This window comes from Lissotriton helveticus, chromosome 4_1 (assembly GCF_964261635.1).
Source record: "Lissotriton helveticus chromosome 4_1, aLisHel1.1, whole genome shotgun sequence".
Lineage (NCBI taxonomy): Eukaryota > Metazoa > Chordata > Amphibia > Caudata > Salamandridae > Lissotriton > Lissotriton helveticus.
The window spans coordinates 2,030,138,905-2,030,158,318 of record NC_136063.1 but is presented as its reverse complement, the minus strand read 5'-3'; the positions used below and the strand labels follow the sequence as shown (position 1 = coordinate 2,030,158,318).

The 19,414-nt window shown below is 45.1% G+C and overlaps 1 protein-coding gene across 2 annotated transcripts in view; it reads left to right on the top strand.

Annotated features, from left to right (window-relative positions):
• The window catches only part of NRK (Nik related kinase), a 1,020,485-nt gene that overhangs the window by 867,937 nt on the left and 133,134 nt on the right, over positions 1-19,414 (top strand). For both annotated transcript variants that reach the window (XM_078688671.1, XM_078688672.1), the window contains one exon: positions 14,131-14,290. In XM_078688671.1, the coding sequence (XP_078544797.1) occupies positions 14,131-14,290 (160 nt within the window). The remainder of the gene's footprint in view (positions 1-14,130; positions 14,291-19,414) is intronic.

Here is a 19,414-nt window from a genome sequence, read left to right as displayed (position 1 = left end):
CTGTGGTGCCATTTTGGAAGGTTTCCCAGGGTGGGATAATACATGCTTCAGCCCCAGGTAGGCCTCTGTGGTTCCTATGCCTTGGGTACCTAAGGTACCATATACAGGGACTCACAAGGGTAGCCCAGCAACCAATCTGGTATGTACCTAAAGTACATGGTATCAATTTAGAGAGAGAACAGCTAGGCTGGGGTCCTGATTAGCAGGGCCACAGCCAGACTAAAGTCGATAAACCAGTGAAACACAGCAAAAAGTGGGGTAACCATAGGAAGCAGATCCTACTCTCTTGCAGAAGGGTCAAGCCTGATTTGCATATGGCTGGAATGGCATGGAGAGCAAATAAACAATGGGTTTAGGCCCAGATCTCTGTACTGAGGTGAATTGTTCAGCATTCTGTCCATCAAGTGTTCTTTTTGATCTCATTTGTATGGGGTCATAGCCCCATGCAAGTGAGGAAATCTGTTTCTTTTCACCTGCGCCATATTACATATTCGGGCACAAAGGCCAAGAGAATGCCAGGAGATGCACTGAGTGCATTACATAAAATTAGCATGCAGTCAGCCCCCCACTTCAAGGGCATTCCTTAAAAGGAAGAAAAGGGTTACCTAGCACCCCATATGTATCTCCCTACAAGTGGGTGCAGTGACTCGATACACCCGCCAGCAGGGGGATTACTGCCCCCTTTAAAATGCAGACCAGGTTGTCTCCAGCATCAAATAGCGCCTAGAGACCTGTAGGTGAGTGGGCGCGTTATAAATCAAAAATAACAATAACAATAACAATAACAACAAATAGCCGGTTAGCCTTTCACTTATGCACCATTCCCAGTGCAGGCGCAACATTGCACCTTTGCTGGGAAAAGCGCAGTCACTGTAATAGGGCATACTGTCCCAAAGTGCGCCTTGCGCATCTAGTCACATGTGTGCTGTAATGCAGAACCAAAGCAGTGTATCCTATATTAATTATGGGAATTACCGCACAAATAGAATATTTTAATCATATGTTACTACCTGATCCTTCTTCTTCGTCTTAGTCCTATTGTATGGGGGTGGCTCACCTTTGGAAACAGTCACCTGTATAGCTATCTAACAGTAATGTCAACTATATTTTAAACTCTATTTCCCCAATGGGTGCTAGAAGAAGGTCATTCTCTTCTTTTTATACTGTGTACCTCTAAGGCACACTCTTTTTTGCAAAGCCCCGGCCCTTTGTTGTTGTAGATTGTTTCCACCGTTGGTTTCCCGTTATGCCTACTTTCGCTGTGGGAGGTCTTCCCGTGCTAGGTCAGTTTCTTCTAGCTCTCAGTCAGGCCTGTACTTACTCCCACTTTGTCCCTGCTTTGGGATTTTGGCCACAGGAGGTGGGTTTGCCCCCGGTGTTCACAGGCTGCCTTACATGTGCATTTGGTGAATGATTTTCCACTTAGTTTTTGTGGTTTTTGTGGCCTATCACACTGCTTCTAGTGTTTTCTGTTTTTGTTGGTTCTTCTGGCCTGGTATTGCGAGTGGGTGCTGTGATATTGCTCTGGTTGTGGGGGCAGGAGTTTTTGCAGTTCTATTTACCACCAGGCCCATTTGGTTGCTTGAGGATGTTTGTGTTTGGCAGGCAACTTTTAGGTCCACTATTGATGACTTACAGAGGATGTGCTGCTGTCATTCCAAGTTCCAATGCCTTGCTTGCTCACTGGGACGGAAAGCCAGATGTATCTTTCCATTTATTGGTCCACCAGGGGACGTACACTTGGATGTAATATCATAGGGCCAATGCTCATGAATGTTACTTTCTGTATTTCATGTCTGATTAGTTATGCATATATGTGGTATTTTTATAGTACAGACCTAACCAGAAGGCAGGGAAATATTGGAATATAATGCCTCCCTCTTTCTCATCCTGTGCTAGTCTGTGCTTTGCAAGGCTGGTCTCGTTTTATGTGCTGGTATTGTTGGGTGATATGTTGTGTTCTTGGTATCCTCTCCTGATAGGAGTAAAGATCCTCAAGCATTCACATAATTCTGGCAAAGAAGAGCCTCACTCACATTGCGGAATTTATTTGTGCCCCTGCTCAAAGTGCATGTAGCGCAAGGCATGCAGGTCGGAAACATAAACAATCAACTTCAGCCTTTCATACTTCTAGGCATAACAGGCTGTTCATTGATGTGTTAAGTATTGTTCTGAAAAACTCTTGGATCTGTCGTTCCTGTGCACTTTCCAGGGAATGCTGTTCCATCTGTGTCTGTTTGCTCCCTGTCGTGTTAGCAGTGGCATTGGGCTCTGCTGCAGTAACTTTTGTATACTGCTCCTCTACTCTGTGGTGACTTCTCTAGCCTACAATTGTGTCCCCACTTGCTGCTCTGTGTGATACCTCTATCCCTTCTCGTGGGACTGCAGGAAACTCGCGTACTGTGTTGGCTGTGGTTGATCCTGGTTTTTAGCTCATGTGTCAGATGCAGTAGTCTCCAGGTCCTTTTTGTGTACCATCCTTACCTCCCTTTAAGATTTCCTGGTCCCTCTGTTCTCTCCAAAACACAAAAGGAGGGCCAGGGGAGATTTAGAGACCAGCAAGAGTTAAGTCCCCAATTTTAACATTATATAACACAATAGAGCACCAGGGTATAAAAAGAAGAAAATTGAAAACAAGATAACCTAGCTTATATGAGGTATTTCTTTGAAAGCATGATTTCCCTCATCCACCTTAGGTGGCTTGCTTGATCATCTGTAACCTATTCGCACCATGATACCTAGTCACGGTGCTTGGTACAACCCCCTCACTGACAGTGAGGAGCACAGCAGATGTTTTCAGAAGTATAATAAATTCCCTTTAATGAGCTTGGGGTAGAGAGGTGAGCAGAGCATACAAAGAAAATGTGTGATGGTTAAAACTGGCTCCAGGGTACGCGTATACCTTCATTTGCGCGTCCCTGCGTCAGGATTAAACAAAAGACACTGCAGGAAGGATTAAACTTGCTGGGATGTGTCACCAGGGTAGGTCAACATGTTTCAGCCAATAACCCTCAGATCAGGTGTTATGGCATTCATCAGGACCTGTAGTGATAGTGCTTCTGCTTCGAAGTTGTGCTAAAAAAGTACAATATAATTCAATATAAAACCGTCTGGTGGTCCCCTATGAATCCAAGAAAGAGATCCACTGGCGGTCACCTGTAATCGTCAGGTGTAGTGCCTCAACTTGGGCTCTGGAATGGGGCTCATGGGACTCTTTATCCTCTGGATGAAAAGAGTCCAGCCGCTTCTGTCACAATTCACTCCCTTTGCTTTGTGCCCACCAGGGGGCCAAATTGTGGAGCTTTCCAGTATTCTAATATGCTTCCAGACACTCCCCTGTATGCATATCCTGACTTCCAGGCATTTGGACATAATTTAGGAATTGACATGCATTCCCAAACCATGCCAGGTTTTGTAGATGCCAGTCTCCTCATGCTGAAAACTCCATTACCAATAATCCCCTGTTCACTGCTTTGTCTCCACCCCTGCAGACCAAGGATGGGTGGAGGAATTCAGCTCACCTGTGACTGGCTGCTGATAGCCTGCTCACACCTGATGCGCATGAGTACTGTGAGCTCTTTTAAGCCCCAGCTCCCTTCAGCCCAGTGTTTGTCATTGTAGCTGTATACCGGTGAGACCGATCAGTGTTCCAGTTTTTCCTAAGCCTTTGATATCCTTGTTTCCAATGTTTCCTGAGATTTAGTTATTCCTTGTTCCTGAGCTCCTGCTGTTTTTCCCTATTCCTGAATTTGCACTGCCTGCAGTGCTACCTTGGCTCCTGAGCCTTAGCATTCCTTGTTCCTGAACTGCAGCAGTTTCCGTTCTCCTGAACTAGCACTGCCTGCTATGCTACCTTGACTCCTTAGTTTTAGTAATTTCCCAGTCCTGAACTAGCACTGCCTGCAGTGCTACCTTGATGCCCGAGCTTTAGCATTCCTTGTTCCTGAACTGCAGCACTTTCCCTTCTTCTGAACTAGTGCTGCCTGCAGTGCTACCTTGACTCCTGAGTTTTAGGAATTTTCCTGTTCCTGAACAAGCACTGCCTGTGGTGCTACCTTGACTCCTGAGTTTTAGTAATTTCCATGTTCCTGAACTAGCCCTGCTTGCAGTGCTACCTTGACTCCTGAGCCTTAGCTCAATTCTTGTTCCTGCCCCAGCACTGCCTTTAATGCTACTTTGTTTTCTTGATTCCTGAACCTGCACTATTCTAGTATACTTTTGTAGCCTCCCTTTTTGTATATGCTTTTCCAGCCAGTCCCTGCCTTTCTTCCCATTTCCTTGGTTCCAGTTCCTAGTTTGCTGTCTTTCTATTCTGATGTCTTGCTGCTGTTGCCATGTATGTTTGTTACCTGCTTTCTGCCAAGTGTGCACTGTGATTTTCTTCCTTTCCTGTTAAGCACTCCTCCTTGCTAGCTCCTTGTCTATTGTGCTTGTGTCTGGTTCTACTCCCTTGCTGTTACTGCCTTGTGTGTTCCTGTTTGATCACCAGGATCCGTGGGAACAGCTGACTACCTAGGTGGTGTTTCTTGTTCACTGTGAGTGTTGCCTTTGAGTTACATTTATAACCTCACCATAGGTATAAGCTCCACAGACCCTGCCTTTTTATGGATATCCTATATGTAGGTATTGGCAGTCAGTATCTGTAACAGCAATTGTGGGTGAGAAACTTACTGAGCGTCAGTCTTACCACTTGGAAGTCCTGAGTGCTTTACCCCACACTCCCCTTTATTGTTAATGTTGTTTCATATATATGTCTTGCACATTCGTTCTGGTTGTAGTTTTTCTGAATGCTAAACTACTTCTTATGTGCCTGTCCTTTCTGGGTTTTAGCCATCTTGTTCACTTGTACAGGCTTCCCCTTTGGACCCCTTTTCCTCCTCTGACTACTGTGTGATCCTGGGCAGTGCTGTACTCCTCTCTGTGTACGTTTTCCACCCCATTCCCAGTCCTTGCCCAAGACCCTGAATGTGTTCCTGACATAGTCCTGGACAGTCCCTGACAGCTTCGACACAAGGTGCGATTGCGGGTGACCATCAGTGGATCCTTTTCAGATTGATAAATATTTAATCATGTTTATAAATATATATATATATATATATATATATATATATATATATATTTTTTTTTTTTAAGCAATGGTCCGAGCCTTCAGGAGGCACTTGACAGCTCCCCCATTTTCTCAACATTCCGGTAAGTAGTTTGTTCGCCCTGCGTGTTTCGAGGCCGTTTTGCCTCTCATTAGGGGCTGGCTACATTCTTCTCTGGTGCTTGAATGTCTCTTATTTGCATGCATAATTGATTGCACCCGGTGTGCGGCACTGGGCGCGCTGTAAGACTGATGCATGCAGGGACATGTGGTCCTTAGAGAGTCATTCTTTACCTTTAGTGGCCTCCAAGCGCCGTTTTATTGGCATAATTATTCCTTTAGTAGGAGGGTAATCTCGAGGTAGTATCCTTAGTAGGTACTGGGCTCGCTGTGCTGTCCAGGTTGGGCATGGTCCCGACCTTCAGCCTCGTCTGTATTCACGATGGTGCTCTCCCACACGCCGGTACAGGCATGTCGACATTTTTTGAAGCAATGGTCTGAGCCTTCAGGAGGCACTCGACAGCACCCCATTTCCTCGACATTCGGTAAGTAGTTTCTTTGCCCTACGCGTTTCAAGGCCATTTTGCCTCTCATCAGGGGCTGGCTGCTTTCTTCTCGGGCACTTGAAAGTCTCTTATTAGCATGCATAATCGATTGATTGCACCTGGTGTGCCGCACTGGGTGCGCTCTAAGACTGATACAGCCTCTAAAGAAGATGCCAAGTGCATTGAAACGCGTTAGGCCTGGATTAATTGATTTGGTATGTGGAGAAGAGTTCTGCGTGAAGGCCAGATGGTAGGGCTGTTGGCAAGTGCCCTCCCTGAAGCATCAGGGCATTTGGTGAACAACATAACTTGCACGGCGGTCCGGTCATGGGGAGGAGGCACCATCTTGGTCAAAGCAAGCAGAGAGGCTGTGGAGGGACACCTTTCCTTCCGCATACAGCGCACCGACCCAAAATTAATATAACTCTTCCCGACATCCAAAATCCTACAAAGGAAGAAGATTTGCATTTGAATTCAAATTTTAAACAGGAGCCCACTTAGGAAAGATGAACTGCTCGTCAAAGGGAACTACATATCCCAGTAGGCTCCAAGTCTGTACGAAGCAAAACCTAATTAAGGAAATATAGAAAGAGGGACATACGGACAATAAAAGGAAAAGAGAGTGTTTCCTGTGAAAATTTTGCGAGCCTCTGATGAAGATGCCAAGTGCATTGAAATGCGTTAGGCCTGGATTAATTAATTTGGTATGCGGAGAAGAGTTCTAAGTGAAGGCTGGATGGCAGGGCTGCTGGCGAGTGCCCTCCCGAAGCATCAGGGCATTTGGTGAAGAACATACATATACATATACGTATGTATACGTATATATACATATATATATTCTTCTAGTAGCTTCGCTCCTTTGGGGCTTTCCTGCACGTTGGATGTATTACGGCTGTGCCCAGGCTTGGTAGTGAAGCCCACCGCAGGTTAAGCGGGCCTGGCGCGGGTTCCAATTTGTAGCCTGCAACTATGGGAAGAAGTATTATTATTATTTCTGAATTTATATAGCGCCTGGTTACACTGTCAGTGTGTCCCCGCGCTGTCCGAAGAGTCAGTTGCTCCATCAGTCAGAACAATACGGGCTTAGTCTTTAGGAAAGAGAAATGTTTTCAGTTTCCTGCGGAAGATGAGCTCCGATGTTTCAACTCTTAAGCTCAGGGGGAGAGAGTTCCATTTGTGTGCCGCCAAAGTACGAAAGGATCTGCCTCCCATTCTGGCTTTCTTGTGTCTGGGGACAGCGAGAAGGCCTGCTCCTAATGAGCGGAGTTGACGGGTAGGCGTATAGGGGCATAGCAGGTTCCGAAGGAAGGCCGGGCCCTTGCCATGTACGATCCTGTGTCCAATACAAAGGGCCTTGAAGTCGATCCTTTCATTGATCGGGAGCCAATGTAATGTTTGTAGGGATTTTTTTGAGGCGGCTCTTCTGGGCAGCCGGAGGACCAGGCGAGCGGCAGCATTCTGGATGGTCTGCAGTCGCCGCCGACTAGAGGCGTTGGCACCTAGATACAGGGCATTGCCGTAGTCCAGTCTTGACGTAACAAGAGCATGGACCAGGGTCTTCCTTGAGGATTCTGGGAGCAAGTCGATGGTTTTGCGGAGTTTCCGTAGAATCGAAAAGCAAGTACCAGCTACTCGTCTGGTGTGGTAGTTGTAGTCAAGCTTTGAGTCCACCCATACTCCAAGATTCTTGACCTGATCACTGGGGGTAGGGAGGGGCCCCAAGGTCTGCGGCCACCAGGCAGATGACCAGACTGAGGGGGGTTTTCCCACGATCAGCACCTCAGTCTTGTCACCATTAAGACGGAGGCAATTCTTCGCCATCCATCCAGCCATCTCCTGTAGGCATGCTGAGAAGTTCGCGGCGGCTTGTTCAGCAGGTTGTGTCAGAGCGATCACCAGCTGGGTGTCGTCTGCGTATGTTACTACTTCCACCCCATAGCGTTCCGCAGTAGTGGCCACGGGGGTGACATATAAATTAAAAAGTGTTGGACTGAGACTTGATCCCTGCGGCACTCCTTGACCGAGGTCAAAGGTGTCGGATCGAGCTCCTCCTTGCTGCACCGAGAAGCTCCGGTTGTTAAGAAAAGATTCCAGCCATAACCAGGCCATACCTGTCACTCCTCCTTTCTTCAGACACTGTAGCAACGTATGATGTGCCACAGTGTCGAAAGCTGCGCTGAGGTCCAGGAGCACTAGTGCCGCCACATGCCCGGCGTCCACGTGCTTCCTCAGTGCCTCAGTCGAAAAAAGGAGGGCTGATTCTGTAGAATGGCGGGCCCGGAAGCCCGATTGGTTAGTATGCAGGAGGCCTCTGGACTCTATGTGTGCTGAGAGTTGTTGGTTGACCAGCTTTTCCGCCAGTTTAGAAAAGAAGGGTAAAAGCGAAATGGGGCGCAGGTTGCTAAGCTGGGACGCACTAATGTGGGGTTTTTTCTTAAGAGGTAGCACGACTGCCTGTTTCCACCCGTGAGGGACCTTGCCAGTGTTAAAAGAGATAGACAATATATGGCCAACATAGGGTGCCAGAAGACTCATGGCACTGGCCAGGAATTTGGCAGGGGCCGGATCGTGAGGGGAGCCTGATTTGATTCCTTTAGCCATGGCTGTCAGGAGGTCCTCCGTCGGAACCTGGAATACTGTGAGGCAGTCTTCGATCTTTGCCTCCCAAGTCGCTTCTTCCTGAGGAGGAAGAAGGTTGGAGCCCGTTCTGGCATCCTCAGGGAAACTGGTGTAAATGTCGCGTACTTTTTTGTAAAAAAATTCCGCGATGGCGTTACAAGATTGTGCTGAGGTGTCAGCCTGCTCTGAGGAGGGGGGGGGGTGTAGTAATCTCTTTATAGATCCTAAAGAGTTCCTTAGATGAGCAGTTAGCACTATCTATTCGATCAGCGTAGAAGGTCGCTTTAGTTTTCCTGATTTGGAGGTGATAATCTTTTAAGCTAGCTTTGTACACATCTCTAGCCTCTGGTGAATAGTTCTTTCTCCAGGCGCGTTCGAGCCTCTTACAGGCTGCCTTGGTTTCTTTAAGAGCTATGCTGAACCAAGGTGCAGTTTTAGTTTGTCGCTCCGGACCCTTATTGGCCCAAGGGGCAGTGATGTCCAGGGCTTTAGTGATGTTTCCGTCCAAAGCCGTACAAGCCCTGTCAACCTCTACTCCTAGGTCAATGGGAGAACCGTTTAATAGGAAGTGATGTTCGAAAGAGTCCATGGAGAAACGGGCCCATTTCCTCTGTTGTTTATTGGCGCTATGGTAGTTTTTTTTATGATGAGTCTGGATTAGGAAGTGAAAGGGGACAAGGAAGTGGTCGGTCCACAGCAAAGGAATGGGAGGGTCCTGCTTCAGATCCTCCAAATTGTTGAAAATGGGGTCAAGTAAGTGCCCCTGACGATGGGTAGGGAGGAGGGAGGCTGTTCCTAATTGTAAGGTTTGCAGCTCTTGGCACAGTTCTTGAGCAGCTGAATTATTGAGGTCTTCAAAGTGGAGATTAAGATCCCCTAGTACTAGGAACTTCCTGTATCTCATAGCCAATGGGGTAACGTTCTGGATGAGACTATCCGCAAAGTTTCTGCTACCTCCCGGGGGTCTATAGATTAGTAGGCCTTTAATTACCGTATTATTGTCGATCTCGATGGAGAATGCTCCAGTTTCGCTATCTGATATATTTGCAGGTTCGAGGGAGCATGTCATATTTACTCTATAGATAATGGCGATGCCACCTCCCCTTCCCTTAGATCTATCCTGCCTGCAAATTGCATATCCAGGGGGAAGGGCCTCCCTGACTTCAGGGTCTGAGTCTTCGTCCAGCCAAGTTTCCGTGAGGCATAGTATGTCCCATTTGTTGTCTGTGATGAGGTCGTATACTTCTAGTTTGTGCTTTTTGAGGGAGCGACAATTAAGCAGAGCACCACTGATTTTCCTACTGTGCTCTGGTTGAACGTTGTCGTTGGGCGTACTTGTTTTAGGATGCTTATTAAAGATGAAGCCACAGAGTTCGCAGGGATACGTAGGACTACCTATACTGAGATCAATACTGTGCTCACATACCTTTAAGTATTTATTACGAAGGCTGAGTAGCTCCTCCTTGTCGTATCGGTTATCTGGGGGGTGCGGACCAGGTGGTCTGGCCCCGTGCCCCGGTCTGCCGCGGACGGGCGCAGACGGGCTTGCCTTAGGCGCGCCTTCGGCGCGCAAACGGAGCTCCCGCTGCGCTCGTCCGCTGCGCTTCCGCTGGCAACACATGATATGGGCGGGGGAGGTCGTGGCCTTGAAAGTGGGCGTGGCCTGTGCGTCGCCGGGGAGGCGAGCTGGGGTGTCGTTGCAGCCGTCACGAGGGACGCTGTTTGTGCTCAGTTTCTGGTGAGTGAAGCTACAGGCTTCTAGTGCAATGTAAACAGATAAAAACAATTTTCCACAAGATTTTAAAAAAGCGAGTCTCCCGGCGTCTGCCTGCGGAGCTCTGATACTTCAAGAGGCGGCGCACGGCGCGCGCGCTTTTAAATGATGTCCCAGAGGGGGCGTGGCCTTGAAAGTGGGCGTGGCCTGTGCGTCGCCGGGGAGGCGAGCTGGGGTGTCGTTGCAGCCGTCACGAGGGACGCTGTTTGTGCTCAGTTTCTGGTGAGTGAAGCTACAGGCTTCTAGTGCAATGTAAACAGATAAAAACAATTTTCCACAAGATTTTAAAAAAGCGAGTCTCCTGGCGTCTGCCTGCGGAGCTCTGATACTTCAGGAGGCGGCGCACGGCGCGCGCGCTTTTAAATGATGTCCCAGAGGGGGCGTGGCCTTGAAAGTGGGCGTGGCCTGTGCGTCGCCGGGGAGGCGAGCTGGGGTGTCGTTGCAGCCGTCACGAGGGACGCTGTTTGTGCTCAGTTTCTGGTGAGTGAAGCTACAGGCTTCTAGTGCAATGTAAACAGATAAAAACAATTTTCCACAAGATTTTAAAAAAGCGAGTCTCCCGGCGTCTGCCTGCGGAGCTCTGATACTTAAACTGTAAGCTACGGCGCCATTGCAGGGTGGTGCCGGCTTGGTGCACTGATCTCGCAACTGGAAAGCGGGGCAGGCGGCTTTCCGGTAAAGACTTTTACCCACTTGGGATAATTGCAGTTGAAAGGTGAAGACATTAGGAAGCCGCCCCACATGAGGAACACTCCGCACACTACAATGCCCAGATATCCACTTGAATGGACACGTCCACTGGGGCCGTCAGTTGTTATATATGCTGTGTGTAGAAACAGTGCTTCCAATGATGCTTCGACAATGCCACTGATGAAGGGACTTTAATTCCTGAAACGCGTCTGGCGAATTATACTTACTGAAGCCTGTACCTGAAATGCTATCTGCCGGCAAGTTGTGAAATAAATTGAAGTGCGATACTCTTCTAGTGGCTTCACTCCTTTGGGGCTTTCCTGCACGCTGGATGTATTACGGCTGTGCCCAGCCGTGGTAGTGAAGCCCACCGCAGGTTAAGCGGGCCTGTCACGGGTTCCAATTTGTAGCCTGCGACTATGGGAAGAAGTAAGCTACGGCGCCATTGCATGGTGGTGCCGGCTTGGTGCACTGATCTCGCAACTGGAAAGCGGGGCAGGCGGCTTTCCGGTAAAGACTTTTACCCACTTGGGATAATTGCAGTTGAAAGGTGAAGACATTAGGAAGCCATCCCACATGAGGAAAACTCTGCACACTACAATGCCCAGAAATCCACTTGAATGGACACGCCCACTGGGGCCAGTAGTTGTTATATATGCTGTGTGTAGAAACAGTGCTTCCAATGATGCTTCGACAATGCCACTGAGGAAGGGACTTTAATTCCTGAAACGCATCTGGCGAATTATACTTACCGAAGCCTGTACCTGAAATGCTGTCTGCCGGCAAGTTGTGAAATAAATTGAAGTGCGATACTCTTCTAGTGGTTTCACTACTTTGGGGCTTTCCTGCATGTTGGATGTATTACGGCTATGCCCAGCTGTGGTAGTGAAGCCCATCGCAGGTTAAGCGGGCCTGTTGCGGGTTCCAATTTGTAGCCTGCAACTATGGGAAGAAATAAGCTACGGCACCATTGCAGGGTGGTGTCGGCTTGGTGCACTGATCTCGCAACTGGAAAGCGGGGCAGGCGGCTTTCCGGTAAAGACTTTTACCCACTTGGGATAATTGCAGTTGAAAGGTGAAGACATTAGGAAAACTCTGTACACTAAAATGCCCGGAAATCCACTTGAATGGACACGCCCACTCGGGCCGGCAGTTGTTATATATGCTGTGTGTAGAAACAGTGCTTCCAATAATGCTTCGACAATGCCACTGAGGAAGGGACTTTAATTCCTGAAACGCGTCTCGCGAATTATACTTACCGAAGCCTGTACCTGAAATGCTGTCTGCCGGCAAGTTGTGAAATAAATTGAAGTGCGATACTCTTCTAGTGGCTTCACTCCTTTGGGGCTTTCCTGCACGTTGGATGTATTACGGCTGTGCCCAGCCATGGTAGTGAAGCCCACCTCAGGTTAAGCGGGCCTGTCGCTATATATATATATATATATATATATATATATATATATATATATATATATATATATATATATATATATATATAATGTATCAACAGGTCTCCGCGTATAGCTGATATGCTACCTAATCATCAGTGGGTGCTCGTAGATTTCCTGCGTCCAAGCGTATTTACATAGTGCTGCTTCAGTCGCTTATTAATAACAGAACGGCATTCCGGGTGATGCTCCATATTGTTTTATTTCAAATTTCTATATTTCAGCAAGCACGGCAGAACACCGTTACGGCGTCAGGCGTTCTGCCTTGCTTGATGAAACAGAGAAATTCGAAATAAAACAATCTGGAGCATCACCCAGAGAGCTGTTCTGTTGTTAATAAGTGACGGAAGCAACACTATATATATATATATATGTATAAATATAAACACATATATGTATGTGTTTGTATGTTTATATAAGTATATATGTATATATAGGATTATATATTAAGGACAAATATTTAATATTCATTATATTAAAATTATATATTAACATATTTAACATTTACTATGTTAAACTCTATTTATAATGAAAAATCGATATTTTGGTTGATTATTCGACGATATTAATGTCAACACTTTTTTCCCCCTGATATTTTTGTACTTACCATTGTATAAGACCACGATATTGTGGTAAACAATATTTTTGATGTAATGCTTTAGTCAACGATATTGTTTACCATGATATTGTGTTAGTGATCCCCCTGCCTTGTACTCTTTTACTGATTCCTTTCTATTTGTGTATCCACATATTTTTTATTAGCATATTTTTTCTGTGACATCAAATGGACATAACATGTTACATGATCACTGGCATCCTACCGGTTGCAAATACATAACTGGTCTGAATGCCCACCTCATACATAACAATGGCTAATTGAGCAAAGTTCTTATGCCAACTCACAGCCCAACTTTTGTTGTAGATAGTGTTTTACCTGGGGAGATAGATTCAATCAGGCGAGCACCTATGAATGTCCAGACCATAAATTCTGTGCCATACACCAGTCTATTCACTTGTTCCACTTTTGCTGTAGAGTAGGGCATGATGAATTTCCCCATTTTCCTGCACTCTCTCTCTTGGCAATTTAGCAATTGGCAATATAGCATCAAGCTGTATCTAGGCAAGTCAAGATCTTTTGAAAGTGGCATAGAGGAGATACCAGATCGAAGGATAGCTGCCAGCTTAACCCCATCTCATCCCAGAAGACTTAGCTCTCCATACACATTCAAATAGAGTGCAGAAAGATGCTATCCTGCACCTGCCATTTCTGACACTTACCATCTGTCACCATCCCCATATTGTGTAGACGATTTCTATTGTAAGAGTCTCTGGGAGAACATTTTGTTGGTATATGGTTGACCATAGAGTGGAAACCAACAGCTTCTTTTGGCTTGCGCGCATAGGCCATAGATTACTGTGAGTCCCATAAAATGAGTAACTTTCCAAAAGAATAAGCTTACAATTGTTTATTTTTGAAGCAGGAAGATTGCTTGGCCTGGAACTACAAGCTGTGATACTAAGATGGGTCTATCGCCTTGTTCTGTGAACTATCGACATGACCTGTAAACGTGAATCAAATTATTTTTTATTGAGGGTAGGAAATTCATACGATATCAATGTCGATACAGATATTTTGGATGTAATTTATTTCTCCGTCATTCGAAATATATCTTGTCTGTCCTATAGCTTAAAAAACTTTCAGTCTAAATTGTTTAAGCGCCTCTGCATTTTTGACAAGAGAATCTACTTTTATAAATACAAGTGGGAGAAAAAAATATATATTTTTTTGTGGCTGATATAAAAATGCATCACTCAGCAGTTGTGTGGAAATGCATTTATTCAAGTTTTGTCAGCCAGCCAGATACAATTGTTTTGCATTTTCTGTATAATGGCATTTAAACCCTGCTAGATTGATGCCATCAGACAATGTGCAGCTTCATTTCTAATCTCAATGAAATGTGTTTTCAGATCCACGGGAATATTCATCCGCATGCAATTATTATTCTGCCAAATACCAATGGGGTGGAACTTCTGCTCACGTATGAGGACGAAGGAGTCTACATTGATACCTATGGACACTTCACAAAGGAGACCATTTTACAATGGGGCGAAATGCCGGCTTCAGTGGGTATGTGAAACTAGATACAACTGATTCCAAAATGTCATCACAGAATGCGGCATTCATTGATGCTTACATACAACAGCAACTGTCTGTATCCCTTGCATTGAAGTAGTTTGTTCTATGTCTCTAGTAACACATATGATGATTGTGTTGTGTTCTCTTTGTAATCAGGATCTCCCACTGAACTATGTGTTAGCTATGTATCCTTACACCAAAAGTCCCACTGTTACGCACTTTCCCTCCCCCAATATTGGACTGCCTCTACTTGTTACATGTCTTGTTGTTCACCCTGTCACGCCTGTTACTGTAAAGCGCTCTGCTACCTTCGGGTCTTGTTAGCGCTATAGAAAACTTCGAAATAAATAATAAATAAATAATCCTATCATGTATGTGCACTATATAAGATGAACCATGGACTTCAATTCATGCCCTTTACCAGTGACTGTCAAGCTGCCAACCTCTCTGAGAAAGGGGTTAGAGGTGGTTGTCAGAAGGAATGAGGTTGTGGCCGTACTCCTTCTGTTTTAGGAGGGTCTCTAAACAGCAACATCATTTAAAATATATATAAGATATTTCTATTGTATGAACCTACCAAAAGGCATAGGAGCGTTGTACAGGGACAAAGACTAGCATAAAGTCAACGAGTGATAGGAGAGGTAGCAAGATTGTGAATGGTTAATACAATTTCATTTGAAGTTCTTTAAAGAGGTGAGTCTTCAACTATTTTTAAAAGTGGAGCAGCATCAGGCCAGTCCTGATGGATATGGATATGTTTCTCCAGATCCTGGGTGCATAGATGGAAAAATCATTCTGCCTTGATTTTTCTTTCTTGTTAGTCTGCAGAGAACCGCCAGAGACAATGAGCTTCTGTGCAAGATCAGCAGAGGTTATGTCATGAAGGCTTTGTAAATGATGCTTCTGGTGTTGAAGCTGGTGTGGTCCATCAAGGGGTGTCAATGGAGTGCGATAAGGATGGGGGCAATGTGATCTTATATCCTAATATTTCCTCGTATTTTGTCTCAATTTCATAAGTAAAACTGAACTCATAATAGTTTTGGATAAAATCTAGATTATGAAAGGTAACTCTCAAAAGCAGGATTGTTTTTGACCAAGATGTTTCAAGCTGCATCATAGACCTTGCTGAGAAGCTAGAATTTTCTAATATGTCCATTTCTCACTATTAACTGCAGCCTATGTACAGTTCCATGTTGTGTACCTCCTCTCCTTCTTAACTAAATAGACGGTAATTATGAAAAGCAATGCGCAATATGGCATTTCTTAGCTTCCTCTACTTCACTCAATCCCTCAACAAAAATATACCTCCCCAAAAATATAGGGCTCATGCATCTGGTGCTGGATTAAAAAAATCAGGCACATAGTCCTGGTTTGCACCGCTACACTTTCACTGGTTGGTCCTACGTAGATCGGGTCCATGCTCCCTATTACTTTATAAAATGCGCTCATGTACTAACTCTGGGACTTAGTGCATGGGCTGGACAAAGAGAGGCAGTAATGTGATGAGCGTTGCATTTCAGAACATCATTAACAAAAATATCGTCTGACAGAAATATTATGTACTAAATATAATTTACAAAATGGTTCCGTTATTAACACCAATGGGGCAACATTACTGGTCACACTATTTGTGGAGATGGCATGTCGATTATATTCTGGTACCATGGCCAACTGAGATGTGATTAACTCTACTGTTCTGTGTTTCACTGCTAGCGATGAGGCTTTCGTTTGGAAGGGGATGCACGCGTGAGAGCGTGTGTCGCTTGTAGTTACCTCCCTAATGCCATTCCTTTTCTCTGTGAGAGTACAGCACGTTTTGTTTATATCTTTGGGCTGTACACATTCTGTATCAAAGTGAACCTTGCTCCCCCTGCTAACTGCTCTAGCTTTTCTCAGGTGCATGTGTGTGTTGTGTGTATGAGGTGGAGAGATATACTTGAGCTTCTGCTTTGTGTTTAGTGTTTGTGTGAAGCTTGCACTGTTGTTGCCAGGCTTTGCTTGTTTTGTGTGTGTGAGTGACCCTTCCACTGCTGGTGCTTGTCATTCTGTGATTGTGTGTGGGCTTGCATCTGATGATGCCTGCAATGTACTTTGGTAGCGAAGATTGTTCTGATGCTGTTTTTTGTTGTAGGAGTAGTGTGCATAGCTGCTCTCTGAGCTGTATATTTCCTCTGAGTGGAAGAAGAACCTACACTGCTACAACTCAAGATATGCTTTATCTTTGTAGAGGAGTACAGCCAATGATGTAATCTACACTGTGTGTTGGTGAATTTGTACCCCTGTTGACTGTGCTGGATTGATTATGTGTGCAAAGCAAATCAGTACCACTTGATTTATTTGTGGTCTTATATGGAGTCGATCATGTCATGAAGACGTCTGAGTGGTTGGCAATAAGTAGAGCGGGAAAAACATTTGTTCAAAATAGGTCAGTAAAGATTCCATATGTATTTAGAATTTGATGTCGCACTATGCCATCGAGGCAGTTCATTTTGAGTGGGTGCTTGTTTAGGTTTTTTTTAGGGTGCTTGTTCAGTCTAGAGTTCACTATGTCCATCGTGGTCAAACTTTGTTTGATCTTTGCTGATGTTCCCTGATGCTTTTTTTGGTCCATAGGAATGATCATTTATTGTAGGTTCTTAGAGACCTACGGTAATGTGTGGTAGTCGACTCTTAAAGAGAGGTACCAGACGTAGTACATGAAATGTATCATTTGGTAGTTAAGAATTCTTTCATACATCTCTTAAATGCAGTGTATAATATGGTGTTTGGTAGCAACCTAGCACTGCTACCAGCTGGTACTATCGAATTAATAATACCATAGTTCAGTTGAAAGGTACTAATAGCTTCCCACATACATCCCTATGGTGTGCGCTTCAAGATACAATAAAAGGACGTTGAGACACCGAGGATATTCCGCCCTTGAACCATTGAGTGCATAATCTTGACATGCACACACGCATAGACACAGTGTTACACACCTGTACATAGACAACATTTTCATACTCAGTGCAGACATTATTTTCACTGGAAAAATACCAGGCCTGTTTGCATTGTGAATGCTAGTTTCTTAGGTGGGACTTGAGGCATTAGGGTATCTGATCATTAAATGTATATGTCATGCTGCTACCTCTTTTCAAAAGCCTTCAAACAGTGCCTTGTCACTCAAGTCACTTTTCTGTTTAAAAGCCACTTGCTTCTAAACATCTACGTCCGGATCCCAGCTCAGTCTCATAACCTATGACCCTACAGGATCCCATTGATGGCATGCTGCTTTGTTGCATGGTATTCTCTGCTTCCTGATCTGCAGGAGCCCCAGCTTGCAAACCTCGCTCTATGAAGTCATTCTTTATCTGATTTGGTTGCTTCTTTCTTTGTAGTTCTTGAGTCAGGTTCCAAAGGAAATACTTGTATTACCTTGTTTCACCATCTTAGACACACTGAGATCACAGGTCTACAGGGACCACACCGTATAATGAAAAAAACATCCTGGATACGTGACAAGATGGATCAAGCCTTCACTCTTGGTTTTTACAACCATTGCCTGGTACATCTGTTCAGATTGCCGGAGTATTTTTCATTAGTTAAGCAACACTCAGAAACTCATCTTTGGGGATCACATTATGAACATTAGTTAGGGGGAGCGAGGGACAACACCTCTGTCAGGCACCATTAAAGGGGTCACAGGGCAGGGAGGGCTACTGGGTCCCAACTGTGGTGCCACTTGTGTCCTGACATCTTCTTACAGTGGCTCTGTAAACTGGGCCAAGTACTGCCCTTTCTGAACTTGACTCTCAGGGAGGTAGAGTGGGAGACAAGAGCTTAGAACTCAACAACTAACCAACATATGCATTAAGGTAATGTCCACCCCGGTGATTATTTTTTGAAAAAGAAAGTACTTTTAATCTCACAGCAAAATTAAATACTGTACTGTTCAGTGTACATGACAACAAGGTTGATGAATGGTACATCCTATCAGCGTGGCACTAATACCCCTTTCACCCGTCTCAATGCTAGAGTTAAAGTTCTCACTATTACCATCCTTACCCTTCTATGGGTTTAGACACTGTTAGGTTCAGTTACAGTTTTCTCGGATATTATCATTGTTTTGAATATGCAGCCTCTTTGATCAGTTTATTGTTTCTTAGTCTCAATAAACAGTCTCAAAAGGTGCAGCAGCCCTCCCCATGCGTCTTTCTGTCTCTCATTACCTTGGAGGAGAATGAGCCCTCTGATTTACAAGCAAGTTGTCCCAGCAGTTGTGGTGGGGCAGGGGATGTAGTTGCACCCTTCTCCTTCACAGTGTTATCTCCTGGTTCCAGGGTGGATGCCACAACCTTTCTGGATGGTTTCCAGTAGTTAGATCTTCACAGCAATGGTCGGCTTCACTGAAGTGACCTTCTCAGTCGGTTGTGGTCAAGCTCTCAGAAAACGGTAGTTGCTGCCTTCAGTCCACATCTTTTGAAGGGGATATTCTAGAGCAGTGGTAGTGTTGCATCTGAAATGCTTGGTGTGGTTTCCCCCCAGTTTTTTGCCTTCCATTCTTCTGTTTGTTCTGACATTGTTTTTACTGGCTTTTGGACTCTGTGCCCTTTACCGCTGATAACTAGTGCTAAAGTGCTTGCGCTCTCTCTTTTCTAACATAGCAACACTGTCTTACACATTGGCACATTTGATTGACTTGTAAGTCCCTAATGAAGTGGTACTGCATGTACCCAGGCTGCTGTAAATTAAATGCTACTAGTGGGCCTGCAGTACTAATTGTGATACCCACCTAAATAGCCCTTCACACATATTTCTGGCCTGCCATTGCAGCCTGTGTGTGCAGTTTCAAACTGCCACTTTGGCCTGGCAGTATAAAGCTTTTGCCAGGCTAAACTTTGCTTTTTAAAACATATAAATCACCACTAGAATAGGCCCTAAACAGCTTATAGGGTATGGTGCAGTTCATTTAAAAAGTTGGACATGTACTTTTAAGTTTTACATGTCCTGGAAGTGAAAAACTCTTACATTCGTTTTTCACTCCTACAAGTCTACCTCTCCCATGGGATAATATTGGGTTACCTTTAGTAAGTGATAACTTGCAAATGGAAACTGTTAGAAATGGGGTTTCTGGTT